This window comes from Lissotriton helveticus, chromosome 3_1, assembly GCF_964261635.1.
Source record: "Lissotriton helveticus chromosome 3_1, aLisHel1.1, whole genome shotgun sequence".
In the NCBI taxonomy this organism is placed as follows: domain Eukaryota; kingdom Metazoa; phylum Chordata; class Amphibia; order Caudata; family Salamandridae; genus Lissotriton; species Lissotriton helveticus.
In genome coordinates, this window is record NC_136061.1 from 655,540,972 (window position 1) to 655,562,610 (window position 21,639).

General features: G+C 44.0%; 1 protein-coding gene across 3 annotated transcripts in view; it reads left to right on the plus strand.

Annotated features, from left to right (window-relative positions):
- The window catches only part of TXLNA (taxilin alpha), a 141,257-nt gene extending 120,248 nt beyond the window's left edge, over window positions 1-21,009 (plus strand). For all 3 annotated transcript variants that reach the window (XM_078680693.1, XM_078680694.1, XM_078680695.1), the window contains exon 11: window positions 18,610-21,009. In XM_078680693.1, coding sequence (XP_078536819.1) covers window positions 18,610-18,921 — 312 coding nt within the window. In that variant the 3' untranslated portion in view covers window positions 18,922-21,009. The remainder of the gene's footprint in view (window positions 1-18,609) is intronic.
- Window positions 21,010-21,639: the final 630 nt, after the last annotated feature.

Here is a 21,639-nt window from a genome sequence, read left to right on the forward strand (position 1 = left end):
AGGTCAGCCCCCTCTGCAGTGCACCTAAAAAGTCTAAAGAAACAGAGAAACGCCTACTTCAGGAAAATAAAACGCTCAAAAAGAGACTTCTTCAGCCTCCAGCTCGCCCAAGCTAAAAACCGTCCAAGAAAACTGTTTGAGTTAGTCAGAACACAATCCAAAGAGCAACCCCAGACAATCAGGGCCATGGACGTTACTCCTTCCTGCGAAGACTTCTCTGCCTTCTTTATCCAAAAAACTGAGAGAATAAGAAGCGATCTCCTCAATGACGCTATCCTGTACTCCAACCCCCGACACACAGCAGTGCCTCAACCTAAGAACAATGCTACTTGGTCATCCTTTGACACTTACTCCGTAGAAGAAATTGGCAGACTGCTCAGCGCCCTGAAACCTTCCAATCACCTCTCTGACCCCCTTCCTGCTAACGCTGTAAAAGACTTTTCCCCCTGGCTTCTCCCACTCTGGTCTAAGATTATCAATAGCTCTCTTCAACAAGGATCCATCCCCAACGCCCTCAAAGTAGGGCAAGTCACACTGCTACTAAAAAAACCAACAGCAGACCCCACTGATCTAAACAATTACAGACCTATCACAAACATCCCCACTCTCGCTAAACTGTTGGAAAAATGTGTACAACTACAATTGACTAAACACATAGATAAGTTTGACCTCCTAAACGCTCATCAGTCAGGCTGCCGAGCAGGGCACAGTACCGAAACTGCCATGACTCACATAGTGGACGATGCCCTCCAAATCCTAGACCAAAATGATACCTGTCTCCTCATCCTTCTGGATCTCTCCTCAGCATTCGATACAGTTAAACATGAGAACTTACTCGAACTGTTAAACACAAGGATGGGCATATCTGGGACTGTTCTAAAGTGGTTCACCTCATTTCTACACAACCGGACACAAAGAATCAAAAGCAACAACCTGCTGTCCTCTCCGGTACCTGTATCGCTAGGCGTCCCTCAAGGATCCTCCCTCTCCCCAACACTGTTCAACCTAGTTATGGAACCTCTCACTACGTTGTTACAGGCTTCTAATGTGCACTTTCACATGTATGCCGACGACACCCAACTTTATCTCAAAATACAATCTCCCAAGGACATCATGCTGCTGAACACCACGATCAGAAACACCCAATCCTGGCTTGCTGAGAATCACCTCAAACTCAATGCTCTGAAGACCGAGTTCCTCCTGATCTCACCTCCCGCTAAAATATCCACGGCTCAAACATGGCTTAAGCAATTAACGGCTCTAAATGTACAGCCCATCGTAGTAGACTCAGCAAAATCTTTAGGCATAACACTTGACACCAATCTCAACATGCAGCAGCACATCAGCAAGGCAACCAAAGGAGCGAACTTCCAAATCAATACCCTGAGAAAACTTAAACCTTTCCTTCCTGCCAAAGACTTCCAAACTGCAGTTCAATCTATAGTCATCCCGCACATAGAATACGGGAGCACCGCCCTCTGCGGGCTCCCCCTAACTACAACGGCACCCCTACGAGCGTCCCTTAACGCCGCAGCGAGACTAGTCACAGGCTCAAAAAAACACTCGCATATCTCCCCGGACTTTAAATCACTGAACTGGCTACCTTTTGAAGCCAGAATTCAACTGAAAATTGCATGCATGACACACAAGGCTGTGCATCTGAATTCACCCGCCTACCTCACTCAAAAGTTGACAATTTCGGGTGGCTCCCGAACTACTAGGAGCACAAACAATCTTTTGCTGAAACCTCGAAGATTTCGGAAGGAAAAAACGTATAAACGTTCCTTTTCAGGAATGGCACCCAGGATCTGGAACTCACTCCCTCCTGAAACGAGACTCATCTCCTCCAATACAATCTTTAAGAAAGAAGTTAAAGCGATCCTCATGGCAAAATACACATGACCTATTACTCCGTATCACTCATAAATCTGCTCTGTAAGGCCTGTCCGACCTTGGCCTATTGTACCACCCGTATTATCGAATTACGTAATTGTATACGCTCACTCTTTGTATTTTGTTATAATGCTCGTTGCACCTGGTTGATTATGTATATTGTTATAGTGTTGACGCACCTGGTTGACTTTGCACACTTTACCCTCTCCACCTCAACGATCTTTACATCCCTTCTACTGTCGCACCTGTGGGACTATACATCCTGCACACACCCACCTCAACTTGGCCCACCTTTAAACTCTAAATACTCTAAACACGCTTAAGCAAGTATATGCTCCTTGGTATCGCACTTTATGCTATTGACGCAATTGTTTGTCTACTCTCAGTGTACCTACACTACCACACCTGTAACCTACCTCATGTCCTTTGACCTACCTATGTAACTTGTACCTAACTACCTCATATATTACTTTGTATATACGCTTTATTACTTTGTATTTCTACTTTGTATTTTTACTTGTAAAGCGCTCTGATATCTGCAAAGATCTTGTTCGCGCTGTATAAAACTCTCAAAATAAATGTAAGATAGACTAGGACGAAGATGTGTGCACATTTTGTCAACCAAGGGCACTTAACTGATGATATACGAAGGACAGTGTTGGAAGCCCCCCTCCAATTTCAGAAAAGATGCCCTTTTCAAGAGAGAACAACATTGGATTTTCCGGTTGTCAACCCACATTCAGGGACTCAATGAGGACAAACCTGGGGGAGGGGATATGCGCATCCTTGAGACTACCCTCCATTTATGTGACTGGCAACTACTTATTTTTTTATCAATTTCCTTATTATTGGCAGTACACTATATACACAACACAGGAATGCCTTCCATGTCATATAAGGGAGATTGCATTTTCGCCTTTCCCTATTGACTTGTATCTGTTCCTTTTTGCTTTTATCTATGTGATGCATCTCTATGTATTACTCTGTTACTATGCCCCCACAGATGAAAAGACAGTTTGTCCTCCCCTAGTTGACCCCTGTGTCGCCTCATTCAGGATTCATCACCCACATTTTCAATGTAATCCCTTTCTTGACTTCACTCTCCTTTTTGTGTATCTGACGAACGCAGACACACCAGACAGGAGGCTCGTCCCCCTCACCCTGCCCGCCCATGACGTGGGTGGGGTTTTCCAAAGCCGATGCAGCGGACCATGTCCCCACACGAGCCGCTCCTATGCGTTCGAGTATTCCGACATGATTAAACCCATTAACTGCTGCAGCGTGTGATTTTGAGATGGTGGAGAAAGTTTGGGTACATTGGTCCCTTCGTCATCAACCCCAACTGCTCCTTGATTTTATATCTGGCACCCCATGTGGATGCTCTGCAGTCACGGGGTTGGGAGCTCTACATGGTGACTCGCCCAATATTGAGCCTATGTATTCATAACTGCACTTGCCAATGAACGCATAGACCATCAGCTGATAGCATTTTATGAGCGAAAAAACGGATATAAGCCACTGACCTCCCCCCTGCTCTCACTTTCCGAGACACTAGAGACAGGGTAGTTTGCAGGTGCAGTATCGCCAAGACCATGTGAGTACCAGGGTACCGCTTGCAATGTCTTTAACATTACGTTAGTCTATGGGGCACTCTACTGTTTTTTAATTCTGTTTCCACAGCACGCTAAACTTTAGCGTGTCTCTAACGCTCACTCGAGGTGGCATATAGATTACCCAAATTGGGTGAGTGATTCTTCCTAGCTGTTGACGGTGTTTGAAACCGTGTTTATATTTTGTAATCTGATTGCCACGTGTTTCACCATAGCTGTTTTTATCACTCCCTGTGTGACCTGATCACAGTGGGAGGCTTGCTGCATGCCTGGCCATGTAACATGTATTATGAATAAATGATTCAGTAGTGTCAATTTCACCCATTACCCTTTCGGGTCAACCTCTTTTTAAAGTACATCATGTTTGGGTGCTTAGTGTTTGGATTCCATAGTGTTCACGATTTGGTCCCAAACATTGTGTAGATTAGATTCTCTCAGTCCTGACTAATTGCCCATTGATCCTTACTGACTCCACGATGGCAAGAAACCTATCTACCTTTTAGACTCCTGGGCTAACATAGATCATTGTCTCCAATGGTGGGCATCACTTTTCTAATTGGACAAGCAAAATTGCTGAATAAAACCCCTTTTTAGAGAATTGCTGTGTCTATTTTAATGTCTCTCTTCACTACACACATCTACATTTCCTTCAATCTACACCCAGGGCCCTTCCCTGCACTTCACAGACTGCATTGGTACAAAATATCCCCAATAAAGAACCCCTTCAAGGGTGCCCGTTGGCCATTACAACGCTGGCCTACGAGGAGCAAGCCCGATGTTGAAGCATGACTCCCATTTGGGTGTGTGAGGGCCCTAGTTCCAAAAAAGGAACCACCTCACCACTTCTGGTTCCCATACATCTAACCTGATACCTCCCTTCTTGGGAACTGCATACCGTTTTTGTTACGAGTAAAAAAATAAACATCTCCTCAGGTTCCCCCCCCAAAAAAATATATATATTGCCAGCACCGTTGACTGAGAAATCATATGCGAGTACACCATCGACGAAGAAATCGTCTACTGCTCTGTTGGCAACGGCATCCACATGACAACAGTGACTACGGTGATCATAGTCACTTCACTGATGAAGACAACCACGTAAACGTCGACACAGTCGACGGCGACTATACCATCAACGGTTAAGTTAGTTACTACTTCGTCAGCAGTAACATCATCAACAGTGACAACAATACAATACCATCCACGAAGCCTACAAGACCATCGTAAATGACATTGATGATGACGGAAAAATGAAGAAAAAAGTAGAGAAAGTTTGCTTCTCTAATGCCAGAGCACGCATCTCCAGGTATAGTATCCCCATTACCACCTAGTCACCTTCTAGATGAAGACGAGTCTGAAGACGATGGCCTGTTTGGTGTGGCACATGGTCCATTGGAGCTGCACGTTAAGTGCCAGCAGGCTGAAGGAGTATTATCCCTCTCAACAAGAGTGACTCCTTAAACAGATGAATTCCACATATATCCACATAAAACAGTTTCAGGAGCACATGGTATGTGTACCAAGAGTACTAGTAACAGACTTGCTTACAGACTACTACAAAAGATTCCCAACTACATTGGCCTCACCTAGACAGGTTACTGTCCCTCCTCAATCTCCACAAATACAACCCTGGACTCCGCAAACGTCACATACTCTATCAACAGCCACTTCTTAAAGGCATACATCACAATTAAAAAATATTCCAGTAGATGGCATCATGTCTTCTGTACCACAATCTGTTGATTTCCCACCTGAAGATATAGGAGGATTTCATCATTTCCTAGAACGAGTTGCAAAGGTTTGACCTTCCGATAACTACGAAACAATCAGACAATTTTTTTGTGCGATTTTAAAGAGATCCCTTGCAAAACCATAAGAGCTGTTCCAATTGTGGATTATATAGAGGAGGAAGGCATTAAATCAATGAAAAATCCAGTAACAGTAGCTGCAGTTTTGCCACAATTGAAAAAAATATATATCTCCTGAGAATTCCCCAGCTTGCCTAATTGGGCACCCAAGGACTGGCTCAATAGTAACACAAGCGACCCACCGCTATTTGAAAAAACCCATTAGCACCGATATCTGCACAACGTGATAGAGAGGAGAGGGAAAGCGCTTGGATAACATCTGAAAAAGCTATTCCTCTGTCAGCATTAACTGTGAGCGGCTAATTCTTTGGCAATACTTGAATGCTATGCCTTACAGGGGGGTCAGACATGGCACCATACATAGACCATCTGCCAGATGACTTTAAATCAGAAAAAAAAATCTGCAAGAAGGAGAACGAGCCTCCTCTGAAATCATTGACTGCTCTTTGGACATTGGGTGCACAAGTTTCAGACTGCTAGTAGGAGCAGCAGTCCTATGGAGGCATTTGTGGTTGAAGGCCACTTCTTTCAGACTTGAAGAGCAGATCAACATTTTGGATGTATCATATGATGTTTTGCTCTTTTTGGGAAGCATATTGATAAAGCTTTACAATCAAAGGCAGATACTGATACAGCAAAGTCTTTGGGTACTCAGTATAGAAGACTACCCTAGTCCAGAGATTCCCCTAGAAGTGTACAGGGCTCAATGTAAACCCAAAGTGCTCTATTAGTGGTAGTGTGAGTGAGCAGTCTTATGCCGAACACAGAGGAGTGTTAGACACTTATTGCACACACATTGACAAATAACTGACACACAACTCAAAAAGGAGATCCACGCCAATTTTAGAAAAAGAAGCTTTGTTTGAGTTTATTTCAAGACCAAGATTTTTGCAAAAAGTTAAGTAAATTTTTCAGAAAAAATACTTTCTTTTAAAAGTCGACACAGTGCAATTTTCTAACCGTTCAATGTTAGCCTATGGAAGAAACCAACAATGCGGTTTCATAGGTAAGTATCCAACTTACAGTTCCAGTCTTCAGGGGTTAAGATCATCAGAGGGCAAGGTTCCTGTGAGCACAAAGTCTGAACCAAGGGGAGCCGGGTGCAGAGGTCAAATTTGGATATAGGCCCAATACGTTTCAATTGTGTCTGGGGATGCTGGAAACCACACCGCTTGCAGGTAAGTAGATCAGTTGCAGGGTCCAAACTTTGTGGGTTTTAGCAAGCACAGGGGGGTTACCAGGCAGCACCAAACTTACACCACCAGCGACACAGGGACGGCGGGTGCAGGCTGCAAACACTGCATCCTCACCAATGCTTTTCAGTGGGAAATCTTGATTTGACAAACAGGCTGCAGGCGTCGAACCGAAGACTGCACAGAGGAAACGAGACACAGCAGAGGTTCGTTTAGGTGTTGAGGGTCCATGGGGCACTATTGATTCAGCTCACCAAGGCCCAGGGGCTTTGGGTGCAGGTGTGTCCTTTGACATTGGATTCTTCTTGCCGGAGCCGGTCAGGGGAGCCTCTGGATTCGGTCTGCAGGCGTTGTCCAGGAGGTGTCAGCCAATGCTGGGCTTGGACTCCGGATCTCTGGGTAACCTTATCTGGATTGGTGCGTCATCTGGACACAGGCCGGAGTCGTCTGGTGCAGAGTGGTCAAGGATCCCAGTTCCGAAGGGCACCAGAGTCCTTGGTGTTTGCTTTGTGGACAGAGCCGCTGTCCTCTGGAGTTCTGGTCTTCTTCAGAGGAAGTCAGTTCTGCCATGGTTTGTGGAGGTTGCTGACTGCTGGACAGATGTAGTTTCTTTGCAAGGTTCTCAAAGACTGCAGACAGGTCGGTAGGGCTGGGGCCAAGTCAGTAGGCATCTTCAGTCTTCCTCTGCACTGCGACTTCTTCGTCCTTTTTCTTCTTTAGTTGGCAGGAACTAGTTTCAGGGTCTGGGGGAGCCACCTAAATACTAGATTTAGGGGAGTAGCAGGTAGCGCCAATGTGTATCTTACCTGTGGTAACTACACGTTCAATTATGCCACCATCCTGTGGGAGCGGGCATAATCTTGTCGCTGATGGGAGGGTTGTCCCCATCTTCAAGATGGTGGGGACTGAAAGATGTGCTTCACCATGCCTCCCCTACCTTAGGGGTGGAGTTGGCATGGGTGGGTACACTGCCTATTCTACTAGGTTTCCTGCCAGTTTTCTTTACCATAGTGCTGACCAGGTGACCTGACCAGGTGCTGCCACATGCTGCTAGCAGCAGAGGCTGGGGGTCACATCACAAAGGCGGCAGGGAAAGCCTTTGAAGCATCCCTCTCGAGCACTATGCCCATCCTGGCGGAAGAGGTGTGATACTTCTGCTCTGGATGTGCAATGTTTCTGGTCGCAGAAACATGTCTGGTGGTGGCAGAATACCTAAAGCCAGTTTTTGGCCACACCAGGGTTGGTAGGTTTTCAGGGGGCACCTCTGCGGTGCCCTTTAAGTACCTGATTCAATAAATCCCACACTGACATCAGTGTGGGTTTTTGGAGAATAGTTTGGTACCAAATACTTCTGGGTTCAGAAAAGCCATCATGGTGCTGGGGTAGTCGAGTTGTCGAGGTTCCACATCATGTGCTCTCTATGGCTTCCCTGGTACTTACAGTAGCTAGGAATAGGCTTAAATATTGCTCATGGAGATATACCCACACCTAAGATATAGTACACCCTGCCTTAGGGCTTGTAAGGCCTCATAGGGGGAGTGACATATCTATACCTGAGGCAGTGCTGTTTGGCATGGCATATAGTGCATTGTTAGCATGTGCATTGTGCAGTGGCAGTTTGCATGGCCTGGGTGAGGGGCCCCTAGGTTGGCACAACTGACTGGTGCTGCAGCCCTAGGGTACCTTCTTTAGTCCCAGTGCCCTAAGTTCCAGGAGTACCACTTAATAAGGACTTACAGGGGGTAGCTGAAGTGGGACCAAACAAGGGACAGTTTTAGGGAAAGAAAACTGTGACTGGGAACCTGGACAGCAGGGACCCAGTACTCTACAGTCAAATTTGCATCAAAAGCCAGGAAAAAAGTGGAGGGGGTACTGCAACAGAACCCAATTTTTTTCACACCAACCTATATTACAACAGTTTCGACACCCAACACTAACAGATACAAACTCAACACTAACAGATACAACCTCCTTCAGAAGCCTATGCAAGGCAAACCCAGAGAAGAAAACAAAGTCCACAGGGTAAGGACCCAGGAAGGTGGCAGAGACAGAGGACCAGCAACGGCTACAGTTCCATCTCCTCTTTTATGCTTCGGAGACCAAATTTCCAATCACTTATCCGAATGGAGAGAATTAACAAAACAGAGGGTGATGGACCATAATTGCATAAGGTCAGACACTGGAATTCATTTAAAAACCGCTACAGACTCCAGCCCTATATGCAACACCAAAGCTTCTGCATCTTCTGAAGTTAGAAGTCCAAACCTAAAACAAAAATGTATGTGTATGTATGTATTGCCTAAAATGTATGTGTGTCCTCATGTAACGTAACTGGTGATATGTAAAGCTCTCTGATACCTGATTCGGTTCGGGTCTAGTTCGCGCTATATAAAACTCTGCAAAAAATAAATAAAAAAACGTGCCCAACATAGGAGCCATAGAACAAGACCCTGGAAACCAGAAAAGGAGTGTTCACTCCTGTTTCTTCTTGATCAGAAAGAAGTCAGGGAATGGAGACTCATTCTGGATTTGTGAAACTTAAATAAATATCTAAGAAAACAGAGATTTCGCATGGTCCTGATTCGAGACCTCATTCAACTTCTGTACCATTTAGATTATATGACAACATCAGACCTCCAAGATGCTTATTTCCATATTCCAGTTCATCCATGCTATTGAAAATGTTTAAGGTCTATAGTAGCCGGCAGCCGTTATCTGTTCAAAGTTCTCCCCTTCTGTCTAAAACCAGCTACCTGTATTTTCAAGAAGTGCCGGGCTCCAGTAGCTACGTTCCGGAGACAGTAAGAACACCAAGTCTTCCCATACCTAGATGATTGGTTGGTCAAAACGCCTTTTTATCAAGCACCAAAGAAGTCAACCAAGGCATGTCTACGTCTTTTCAAGAATTTAGGCCTTACGTTGAACCCACAAAAATGAGTCCTTCAACCATCCATTACAATAGCTTTCCTGTGGTCTACTCTGCATATAGTGAAGGACAAGGCATATCGAACAGCAGAAATATGAACAAAATGAATAAATAAATGCATTTGGGCCGTGTAGCACTTGGGATAAAAGTCACTTTAGTTTGCCTATTCAAATCCTTCTTAGAAATTATGTCCCCATGCATTTCTTTGGTACTGTTCTGCTGCCTTCCATTGCAACAATTACAAGAAGAACTAGACCGGTAATATATCCAAATGCAAGGATTCTTTGATGCAATTTGCGTCACTCAAGGAATATGAGCAGCACTTTCTTGGTGGATTCATGAGGCAAATCTCTCCACAGGCCTAATCTTCATACCTCAAGTTCCGCTTTTGGTAATCACAACAGATACTTTCTTAGAGGTTTGTGGAGCTCATCTTTCAAGATTTGCAAGCAAACGGCAAATGGGAGCCATCTCAGTTACTTCTGCATATCAACCTTCTGGAACTCAAAGCAGTGGACCTAGCTTTACCAGTGTTTCTGCCAAGGATCAGCAGTGCTCATCTGCACAGACAACACCACAACTATGTATTATATCAACAAAAAGGGGGCACAATATCCCAAGAACTTTCTTGAGATGCACATAAGATATGGGAATGGTCAGTCAGTCATCAGAAAAGGCTAAAAGTAGAACATGTGCCTGGGCAACTGAATGTCATTGCAGACACTAAGCAGGTTGAAAAACTGCAGCAAATGGGAAATCATTCAAAAGGTTCTGTCAGACATTTTTCCTCAATGGAGCAGACCAAATTTAGACCTGTTCTCGACTTCCCAAAATTAGAAATGCCTATTCTGCTCAAGCTGGCATTCACAAACAGGGTTGTTGAGGAATGCATTTTTAATAGCATGGTCCAGAATCTTTGCCTACGCTTTTCCTCTGATACCTCTCCTAACGAGGGTTCTCAGGAAGATGAAAGTGGAACCTTGCAGGATAAATCTTAATGCCTGAGATGGCCCAGGCACATGTGTTCACAGAGCTACTTCCCCTGTCAGAGAAACAGCACATCCAACTACAACCACTTCCTTATCTACTGAAGATGAACCAAAGTCAAGTACTTGACCCGGACACAAACTCCTTACACTTAGAATGAATACAATGAATTTGCACACTCGAACATCTCAAGAGAATGCAAAGACGTCGTGGAAAAAGCTAGAGCAGATAGTACTAACAAGACTTTTAATCTTAAATGAAAGCATTTTTGTATCTGCTGCCAAAAATGTAAATACACTCTATATAATCTACATGGAGGAGATTCTTCCTTACTTATTACATCTGCACAGTCAAGTCTCACTCATGCCGCAATTAAACTACACTTGGCGGCCATAACATCGGCAAGGAGAGTAAGTCAATTATAAGCACTCCCCATTGAGTGGCCTTTTATGAAGTTCAGGAGATAAATAGTGATCCTACAAACAAATCCAAGATTTATTCCAAAGGTGCCATCAGGATTCCATTTAAATTAACCATAGTATTAAAAACATTCTTTCCAGCTTGAAAAGATGTAGCATAAAGAACGATACATTCTTTGAATATTTAAAGATGTTTGAAGTTTATCTTCTCTGGGCAAAACAATTTCGTAAATCAGATCAGCTGCTAGTGTCATACAGTACCTCCAAGGAAAGATTGTCCGCTTTCCAAACAAGGCATAGCAAGGTGGATAGCGGCAGCTGTACATTTCTTTCATCAAGAAGCTGTCAAACCTTTACAGACTAAATTACGAGCACATTCTATTAGAAGTGTATCGACGTCTACTGCTTTGTTCGCCGGTGTCTCCATACAGGACATCTGCATAGCAGCAGCATGGAAGAGTAGACAAACTTTTATACAGCACTTCTGCTCGGATTCCACAGTGTTCAAAGATGCGGAAGTGGGCCAGGCAGTGTTACGTCATCTCTTCTAGTAAAGATGAGCTCTCTTTGCAATTTATACCCTGCCACCCGCTCTTATATTGTGCATATTTAACGTTGCTTATATTCTTTTAAATATATTTTATTTGCTTTTTAAAACCATAAAAACAGTACAAGCATGTCACAGCAGATTGTTCATCACACCCTATCTTCCCCCCTCCCACCATCGCCGAGATTGTACAAAACATTGCCCCTTGTCCATATATGATAACATGCCAACTTCTTCTGGGACATGGCGCTGTATCTGAACCCCTTTACCACACACCAGGGCTATAGATAGGACAGTTCCCCCACGCTCGAAGCCCCCCATCCAAACCATAGTAACGTCACCATTTCCCCCACACTAACGTTGCATATATTCATATTTGTATATGTATGTTTATATATACTGTACTGTTTAACTGCTATTTATTCTGATTCAACCATATAAATCTATGAAAGATCCAATACTGGAGAACAAACTAAGGTACTTACCTGTAACTGTGGTTATCCAGTATTGGTATCTTTCATAGTCACATGCAACTCACCCTCCTCCCATGAGAGGCTCACCTATCTTTGATATTGTTTCATATTCACACTTGTGCTAAATAAATCTGAGAGAGTGAAGCCACTGAGGGGAAGCCTCTAGAGGGTGCAGCAACCTGATTGATTGGTTGGAGTTTGGTTTCTTTTAAAAGATAGGTATATGTTCTATAGTGAAGGTTCTGTAGTTTTTAAAAGCTATGTTTAGCATTACACTGCTTTTCTAATTTTATTGTGGCACTGTCACTTTGACGGGGAATGATTCAAACATGTGAATCTATGAAAGCTACCCATACTGCAGAACCAGAGTTACAGGTAAGTAACTTATTGTTCGAGGCATGTGAGCTGTAGATCACATGCTACGCATAGATCGCCAACTGGTGTTAGGCCTGGACGTTTGCACTTTGTTTTTGTTCGAAGAAGTCTTTCCAGTCGTGAGGTAGGTGACTCCTCCTTTCGGTAATAGTGTGCATGGGTATCGACTCAATTGTTAGGTCGTTTTTTCCGCCATCGGGTTCGGACGTGAATTGCTGTGCTCCGGTTCTACACCGTTCTTGAGTTCCACTCAGTGTGCAATCCACTTTCCTTGATTCTCAATCGCGTATTCCTGCCTTCACGTATCAAATCTATTTCACAACTTCGATCAGAAAACCTTGTGCAAGGCCCTTGGGCCTAGCCGCGTCGACCGAATTTGCTGTAGATGGATCGGACTCCATTCCAATTCTGCACCGGGTGCAACTCCAAGTACCCCCACTCCGATCTTCACTATGTGTGCTATTTGTGTTTATCGCATGAGCACAACGAAGACCACTGCGAAGCCTGCCGATCCGTTCGATAAAAAAAATGCTCCGTGACCGTCGGGTTTCGACGTCACAAGATGTATCAACAGAAAGACTACATATACTCCGCTCCAGACCTGTACGGAGAAGATATCGAATAAGAGATCCTCGAAGCACCTGGAGCCGAGGCAGAGGAGGAACAACAAATTGACGTGTCCGAGGAAGACTCCGACATCGAGGAAGACATCACACCCGGTCAGCGTACCGTGAGTAAAGATACTCCTCTGCCCTAAAAAGTACCCTTTAAAAAGGCTCCAGTCCCTCCTCTGCCTTTGGGCCAAGGTTGGCACCGAGATAAAGTTTCCAACACCGGGCTCGGCACCGAAACAATTAGTAAAGCCTTTTGGCTCAGGACCTTTTTCAGGGCCCGAAGCCAAGACTTTGTCACCAAAAGATGAGCCAACTGATCCCTCCAAAACTTTGGCCCCAAAACACACTTCGGATCCTAAATCATAAGAGCCGAAATCCTCTGCATCAAAATCCTCTGCTCCGAAAAACGTCTGCACCAAAATCTTCGATGCCGAAAATTATGGCCCCAAAGGAAAAGTCAGTTCCTCCTCCACCCAAAGAGCTTAGTTTGAACGTTCTACCTGCTAACACGTACCCCAAACAAAAGGAACTAGTTATTAACCCAAAAACAGGGCACCTTTCTGCATAGCTGCCAGGAAAAAAGAAAACCAGAAATTGAGGAATCTTACCATAGTCCCCATATTCTCTCTCTTTAGAGGGAAAATACTTCACCTCCACCTCTTTCCCCTTCCTCACCTCCTCCACATATTGATCCTAACCTTCTTATAACACCCACAAATTCCCCGCAGCCACAATCTCCAGTTCAGCAGGATGATGACGATGGGGATCTTGATGATGACGCACACAGGGAGGTTCCACAAGATTATGCTCCAGACCCTTGGGTAGACTATAACACGGATCCTAATAACCACAATGATCCAGATCTATACCCATCTAGACCTTCTCCTCCAGATGATAATGTGCGGTTTACAGAATTGCTTAATAGAGCTGCACAACATCATGGGGTGCAATTCCATAAGGAGCCTCTTGAGGAAGATTTCCTATTTGAGACACAAAAAACTATATATACACTACCTATGGTCAAGAGTATGTTAAAGCATACAGATGAGGTGTTCAAAGATCCAGTGCGAGCTAGGATACTCACACCTAGAGTGGACAAAAAATACACTGTGGCTCCTACAGATCCAATTTTTATTAGAGGTCTGGTTCCACTAGATTCGTTGGTGCTAAAGAATGCTCGGAAACAAACAAATTCTCAGTCAACGGGAGACGCTCTGCCTCTCGATAAGGAATCTAAATTAATAGATGCCTCAGGCAAGAGGGTAGCAGCACAAGCGGCCAATCATTGGTGCATAGCTAACACACAAGCACTCTTGGCAAGATATGACAGCTCATTATGAAGCCTGGAATTAATTTCCTTATGAACTGCGGAATACTCAAGACCCCAGGCTGTTTAAGAAGCAGCTAAAGACTCTGCTCTTTAATTAATCCACAGGTCTTCTCAGCTCCCTTGCATTGACAGTTGGATTCCATGCTGGGACACTTGAGTATCCGTGCTCATTATAAGTGTTAACATAACATAACATAATGAGCTAGAACAACTGATGCAATATCTTCCTAATGAATCCAACGCTCATGACCTCATTCAGAAAGGGAAACTTATTTCTAATACATCAATCAGGTGTGCTCTAAATGCAGCAGACACTACTTCACGTGCTATTAACACCAGTATCCTTCTCAGACGCAACGCGTGGCTTAGGGTATCCGGTTTTAAACCAGAGGTTCAACATCCATTTTAAATTCACCTTTTGATAAGGGGCATTTAGTTGGTCCAACAGTGGACACTTCATTAGAAAAATGAAGGACACTGAAGTAGCCAAATCTATGGGAGCGCTAGAAACCCCATCCAATTGTGGATCATTTCTCCTAACCTTCTACAGGGGAGGCTCAAAGTCTGTCCCTACTGACGGGTCCTCTACCTCATATAGAGGCAATAGTCAATCACCCAGAGGTTATTTTCTAGGTGGTTTTGGTGGAAACAATGGCAAAGGAAGAGGGAAAGGTAATACACCCCGTACTTCCCCAGCCACAAATAAGCAGTGACTTGTTTCCCCCGATCATCCAACACCTGTCGGGGAATGTCCCTCTCATTTTTCCCCAGTCTGGAATTCATTCACATCAGACAAATGGGTTTTTACAAATTATCCAATCTGGTTACTGCCTGGAGCTTACAAGTAACCCTCCAAACATTCCAACTCTAACTCACAAACTATCCCCAGAACATTTACACATTCTCAAACAAGAGGTACAACCTCTTCTGGAAAAAGGAGCTATAGAACCCATCCCACTACAATATCAGGGGACAGGGGTGTACTCTCTTTATTTTCTAATTCCCAAAAAGGACGCTTCTCTGAGGCCTATATTAGACCTCAGAGAATTAAAACTCTACATTCAATCAGATCACTTCCGTATGGTCACTCTCCAACAGGTACTTCCTCTGTTACAACAAGGCGACTTTATGTCCACTCTGCACTTAAAGGACGCATACTTCCATATTCCATTACATCTCGCTCATGGCAAATACCTCAGGTTTGTAATAGCGGGGCAACATTATCAATTCAAGGTACTTCCATTCGTCGTACCTACTGCTCCCAGAGTATTTACCAAATGCCTGGCAGTAGTCGCTGCACATCTGCGAAGAAAACATGTTCACGTCTTCCCATATTTAGACGACTGGTTTATCAAAGCCAGCACGCTCTCAAAGTGCCTACAGCACACTCAAGCACCAGTACTCTGACTGCACAACCTCGGATTTACAGTCAATCTGTCAAAATACCATCTTCTGCCCTCCAATACACAAGCATATCTAGGGGCCTTTCTAGATAAACAAAAAGCTGTAGCCTATCCCAATCCAACAATATTCAGGTACTCATTTCCAAATTCCAAACCAATCACTCATTACCAGCTCTGGTACTCATGCAACTACTAGAAATGATGGCATCTTGCATCATGATAGTTCCTTATGCAAGACTGCAAATGCGTTCCCTTCAAGAATGTTTAGCACGTCAGTGGAATCAGGCTCACGGTCTATTGACAGATCTGGTGTTGGTGGACAGCCGCACTCATCGCTCTCTGCAGTGGTGGAATCCACACAACCTTACAAATGGGCAGCCTTTCATCGATCCGATTCCACAGACAGTGCTAACAGCAGATGCATTGCACACTGGTTGGGGAGCTCATCTCCAAACTCGCACAATTCAAGGATTGTGGAGTCAAAAGGAAAAGCTTCTCCACAAAAATCATCTGGAGCGGTTAGCACTCTTCTTGGCGCTCAAAGCCTTCCAAACTCACCTTGTAGGTAAAGCTGTCCTGATACGCACAGACAACATGGCAGCAATCTATTACATACAGAAACAGGGAGGAACACACTCTCTCCAACTGTCCCACCTTGCGCAAGACTTTTGGAAATGGGCCATTCATCACAAGATTTATTTTTCTAGCGGAACATCTCCCAGGAGTGGACAATCAGATCTCCTCAGCAGACAGAGACAACAAATTCACGAATAGGAACTTCACCCTCAAGTTCTCCTCCCCTTCTTTCAGACGTAGGGCTTACCAGGCATAGATCTGTTCGCCACACACCAAAATGCAAAATGCCCAAACTTTGCCTCCAGGTATCCACACCGGTTATCCAAAGGCAATACTCTATGTATGAGCTTGTCAGGGATATTTGCTTATGCTTTTCCGCCTCTCCCACTCATTCCACTAGTGGTTCGGAAGCTCAGGGAAACATCCATCACATTAAACCTAGAAGCTCCCACTTGGGCTTGCCAATCTTAGTTCACTACCCTCTTAGAACTGTCAGTAGTTCCTCAACAAAAGCTACATCTCTCATCCAGTCTCCTCACCGAGAGCCATAGAGAGTTAATACATCCAGATTCCAAACCTTTCAATCTTGCGATATGGCACCTGAAGTCATAGAGTTTGGTTACCTAAATCTTCCACCAGACTGTATGAATAGTATTAAAGAGGCTAGAAGACCTACTACAAGAGCTTGTTATGGAAGCAGTTTGTGACTTATTTTAATAACAACCATGTCATTCCACTTGATGCTTGTATTCAAAATATAATTTATCTTCTACATTTACAACGTTCAACTTGTGTACACGTCTATACGCGTACATCTCGCTGCAATAGCTGCTTATCTTCAAAATAGACAACATCTGTCCCTTTTCAGAGGGCCCGCTATTAACACTTTCATGGACGTGCTCAAAAAAGTTATTCCTCCAATATTTCCACCAGACCCAATGTGTACTCTTAATATTGTCCTTACTAGGCTAATCGGTCTACCCTTTGAGCCTTTACATAAATGTGAACTATAGTTTCTCACTTGGAAAGTAGCTTTCCTCATTGCTATCACATCACGCAGGAGAGCGAATGAGCTTCAGGCACTAACCATAGAAGAACCATTTTTACAAGTACACCAAAACAAAGTGGTTCTTCATACTAATCCTACATTTTTACCTAAGGTAGTTTCTGCCTTCCACATCAACCAATCTGTTGAGTTGCCTGTGTTCTTTCCTCAACCAGATTCTGTGGCAGAACGTGCCCTACACACTTTAGATGTAAAAAGAGCACTGATGTATTAAATAGAAAGAACAAAATCTTTTCGTAAGACGAAACAAATTTTTGTGGCTTTTGCTCCACCACACAAAGGCAATCCCATTTTTAAATCAGGTATTGCACGATGGACAGTTAAATGTATTCAGATGTGTTAAGCAAAAGCAAAGAGAACTTTACCATTTCCCCCTTGAGCGCATTCCACTCGCAAACTGGGGGCTTTTATGGCTTTCTTAGGAAATATTCCCATATATGACATCTGTAAAGCTGCAACGTGGTCTACACCACACACATTCACAAAACACTATTGTGTAGATGTGTTAGCCAGACAACAAGCTAATGTAGGCCAGGCAGTTTTACGTACACTATTTCAAACCACTGTAACAGCTTCAGGTAAGCCACCGCTTTGGGAGATTACTGCTATATAGTCTATGCATAGCATGTGATCTACAGCTCACATGCCTCGAACAGAAAATGCTGCTTACCCAGTATGCATCTGTTCTTGGCATGTAGAGCTGTAGAGTCACATGCGCCCACCCACCTCCCCGGTTACCTGTATCTGTTCCAGTACTATCTTTCTTAGATAATTACACATGGACATCTCTATTCTACTCTTACTTATTCCATTCTCACCCTCTGTGGGAAAACAATCTAACAATGGAGTCGATGCCCATGTGCACTATCACTGAAAGGAGGAGTCCCCTACCTCGTGACTGGAAAGACTTCTTTGAACAAAAACAAAGTGCAAACGTCCGGACCAGATGGCGATCTATGCATAACATGTGACTCCACAGCTCTACATGCCAAGAACAGATGCATACTGGGAAAGTAGCATTTTCCTTCTTTAGTTGCAAGCCTGAATTCCTCCAAAGTAGGGAGTCCTACCTGCCATTGTCTTTTAGATGCCTTTTAGCTCTTCACATTTAATGAATCTGTTTTTTCTGCAGTTTGCTGATTTGTGATAAATATACAAGGGAATACATTTGTGAAGGGAGGCACATGTTAGTTCAGCAGTAGTAAAACCAAATAGGTTGAAACCAAATAGCCTTTCACTAATAACTGCATCCTATGTTGGGCTATGGTCAACTTATGAGCTGCGTGTAGTGTTCCTTCTCACAGATGTTTGCTCCTTGTTTCTCTGCAGAAGACGCTTCGGGATAAGGAGTTGGAAGGTCTGCAGGTGAAGATCCAAAGGCTGGAGAAGCTGTGCAGAGCTCTGCAGACTGAACGCAATGACTTGAACAAGAAGGTGCTGGATCTCAGTGTGCCTGTTCCACTTGCCAACCATGTGGAATCTCCTGAGACCATTGCTGAGGAGTCACCCGCAGACTCTCACATGCTGGCTAACAACATTCCGTGCCCTGAGGGATGTTTGCATTCCGTGCCTCCAGTGGTTGTGGAGAGCACTGGAGGTTGTGGCGATGCTGCTTGTGAGAACTGTGCTGCTGCTGAGTGACACTTTAACAAGTGTGGGGGAAAGGCAGGAACTCTGATACTTCTGTGGTCTGGAAAACAAAATGCATTGTTTCCCCCGTATCCCCCCACTCCAAAAAACAGATTTCAGTGCCTGTCGCCCCTGCCTACAACTTCCCATTTGGCCTGGTTGAAAAAGTTCTTGGAGTGCAAACCTGGAGTGGTTGCACAGGAGGCCACTCCACCAGAACATATTTTTGTTCATGCCCTTGTGGGCGAATGTGGGACTCTGTTGTATGTGCTAATTGGTGCACATTGCAACATATTCTTACTCTGTGGTCTTCTTCAGAAGCTCCCAGGACTCTGTGGTCTGCTGGATGTACAGCCACATAGTCACCTGTATCCGTTGTGTTGAAATTGTGTGTTTTTCTTTATTTAAATGTACAATGCGGACTGTCTGAGAAGGCGGGATGTTTCGAGTTCTTTTAAGCAAAATATAAAACCTTGCATCCTGAGAAGAGGTGCAGCTGAGCATCCGTTGTGGGACTCCTGGTCCAATATGTAACGATTTTAATTAAGGTGGGTTTAGCCTAATTTCCCTCTTCCTGGAGACAGGCAGTAATGGGCCTTCGCTCGCCGATTGGAATGTAGGTCTTGTTGCTTGGCTCTAGTTTCAAATTGCTAGTGCCTTAAGTATCGCAGCTCAGCCACCCTGCAGCCCTATGCTGGGCCTAAGACAACAGAAAGGGAAAAGTGGTACCCACACTGCACCATCAAGAGTTTTCTTAAAGCCTTATTATCTGTGCCTGGGGTAAGCTTTTTTTGAGCTTGCTCTAGAGTTGTTTCATAAACAGCGTGATATTGTTCCCCACCTTTAAACGCACAGACTAACCTCTAATGTACATTGTTCTGCTGAGCATTGTCCTTCATACTCACTGATAGCATGGTATTCTATTATGTCAATGGCTTTATATTCTTTTACAAACAAGCAATGGTATTCCATGCACGTACTAACACCATGACATTGCTTTAATTTTATTGACAACTTGGCATTCATTTCTCCATTTATAACATTCCTCATCGTACTCTGAATTTATGGCATGCTTTAATGCCACCATAGCATTGCATTCCTTGACCAATCATAACAGTGTGCCCCAGTTAAGCTATTTCCCCGTACTATGCAGACAGATTAAGATATATGATTATCATTGTTCCTAAACACTGATGTGGCATGATTTGCCAAGCATTTTCTCTTACACACAGCATACGGTGTAATTCGCTCAGCATTGTCCCCCTTTATACTGACAGCACAGCGTGCCTTTTTCAACATCATCCCCACCATAAATCATTGGTGTGACTCCACCATCACTGTCCTGCCCACCACCATGGCAAGCGATGCCTAGTTATGTCCTCTACTTACCAAATGCTTGGCATTGCATGCCCATGTTTTCCCCTACAAATTAATAGAATGACTGGTGTGGATTGTCCAATCTGTGCACGTGTGACTAGCTCATTCTATTACCCTGGCCTGGCCTTCATTGTCTCTTGTCCTGGCCCTGTCTCAGTACTCATCCTTCAGACAATGGAACACTGACCTTTCGTAATGACCTCCATTCTCACTTATGCACTTTACATTCTCATGTGCAATAGTGCAGTTGAACATTTGCACATGGTGGAAGCCTTGTCCCTTTATGTGGCCATTACAGTATTTTACATAAGCAGTGGACTCTGTCTGGGGGATAAATGTTGAATGCCAGCTCTCTTAGGTAACAGTGTGATGTGAGATATTTCCTTCTGCGTGAACACTGTGCACGAACACGTTTGCAAGTTTACTCTGCTGATTTTGCTTTCTTGTTTTTCCATGGTTTCTTTTTACCTCTTACTTTGCAAACCTATTTACGTACAGACATTTATCTAAATGGCTTTTCTCCTGCTACTGATACCCCCTCTGGGCTGCCAGTCCTGAATGGCACATTTTTGTGGCGTCACAATAGTCCACTATTTAGACACCCAAAGGTGAAGCCTCAGGCGCAAATTTTGAAGAATTGAAGCAGTTGTTTCTGTTATGGTTCATCTGTCTATGGCGCTAATGCAAAAAAATGCAAAAAAATATAGAGAGAATTTTGGCCAACTGTCTAGATGTTGTCATTTATTTGGGAAGTGACAGGGTTCTTGATGCTCCATGTTGAGTACCTTAAGAGTTATGTGAACTGGACATTTCTCATTGTCAAGCTGTTGTAAGGGAAGGTGGTACATTAGGCAGGAGTACAACTTTGTTGTTTATGTATCGGTGCCCTCCATATATTGCAACTGTACGGTGTCTTCGGAAATATTTCCAGCATATTGTTAACCTTGGCCTAATAGGCTTCTGCAAAAGAATATGGATGTTGAAATGGGCAGAATGACAATAAGAAACATGTTTTTGTCCAACCCTGAAATCAGTCTTATAAAGTGTAGCCACCTTCTTACTACAGGATAGATTTCTTATTTTAACCACACCGGGATAATCTACAGTTATGCAGCAGGAATACTTTTCTGGATTCACATGCTGTGCATTATTCTGCCATTTAGTGGTTGGGTCCGGAATTGTCTTTTTTTTTTTTTTTTTTTTTGCAGTGTCATCAACCACCATTTGGTGCTAGGTCCATCCCTTGTGTGACGTCAGATGGCGTACCCAAAGTTTCTATGACTGGTAGCCATCTTCAGGTTATTTTTTCCGCTGTGGGTTCTGGAAGCAAAGGGAGACACTGTGAAGTTTTGG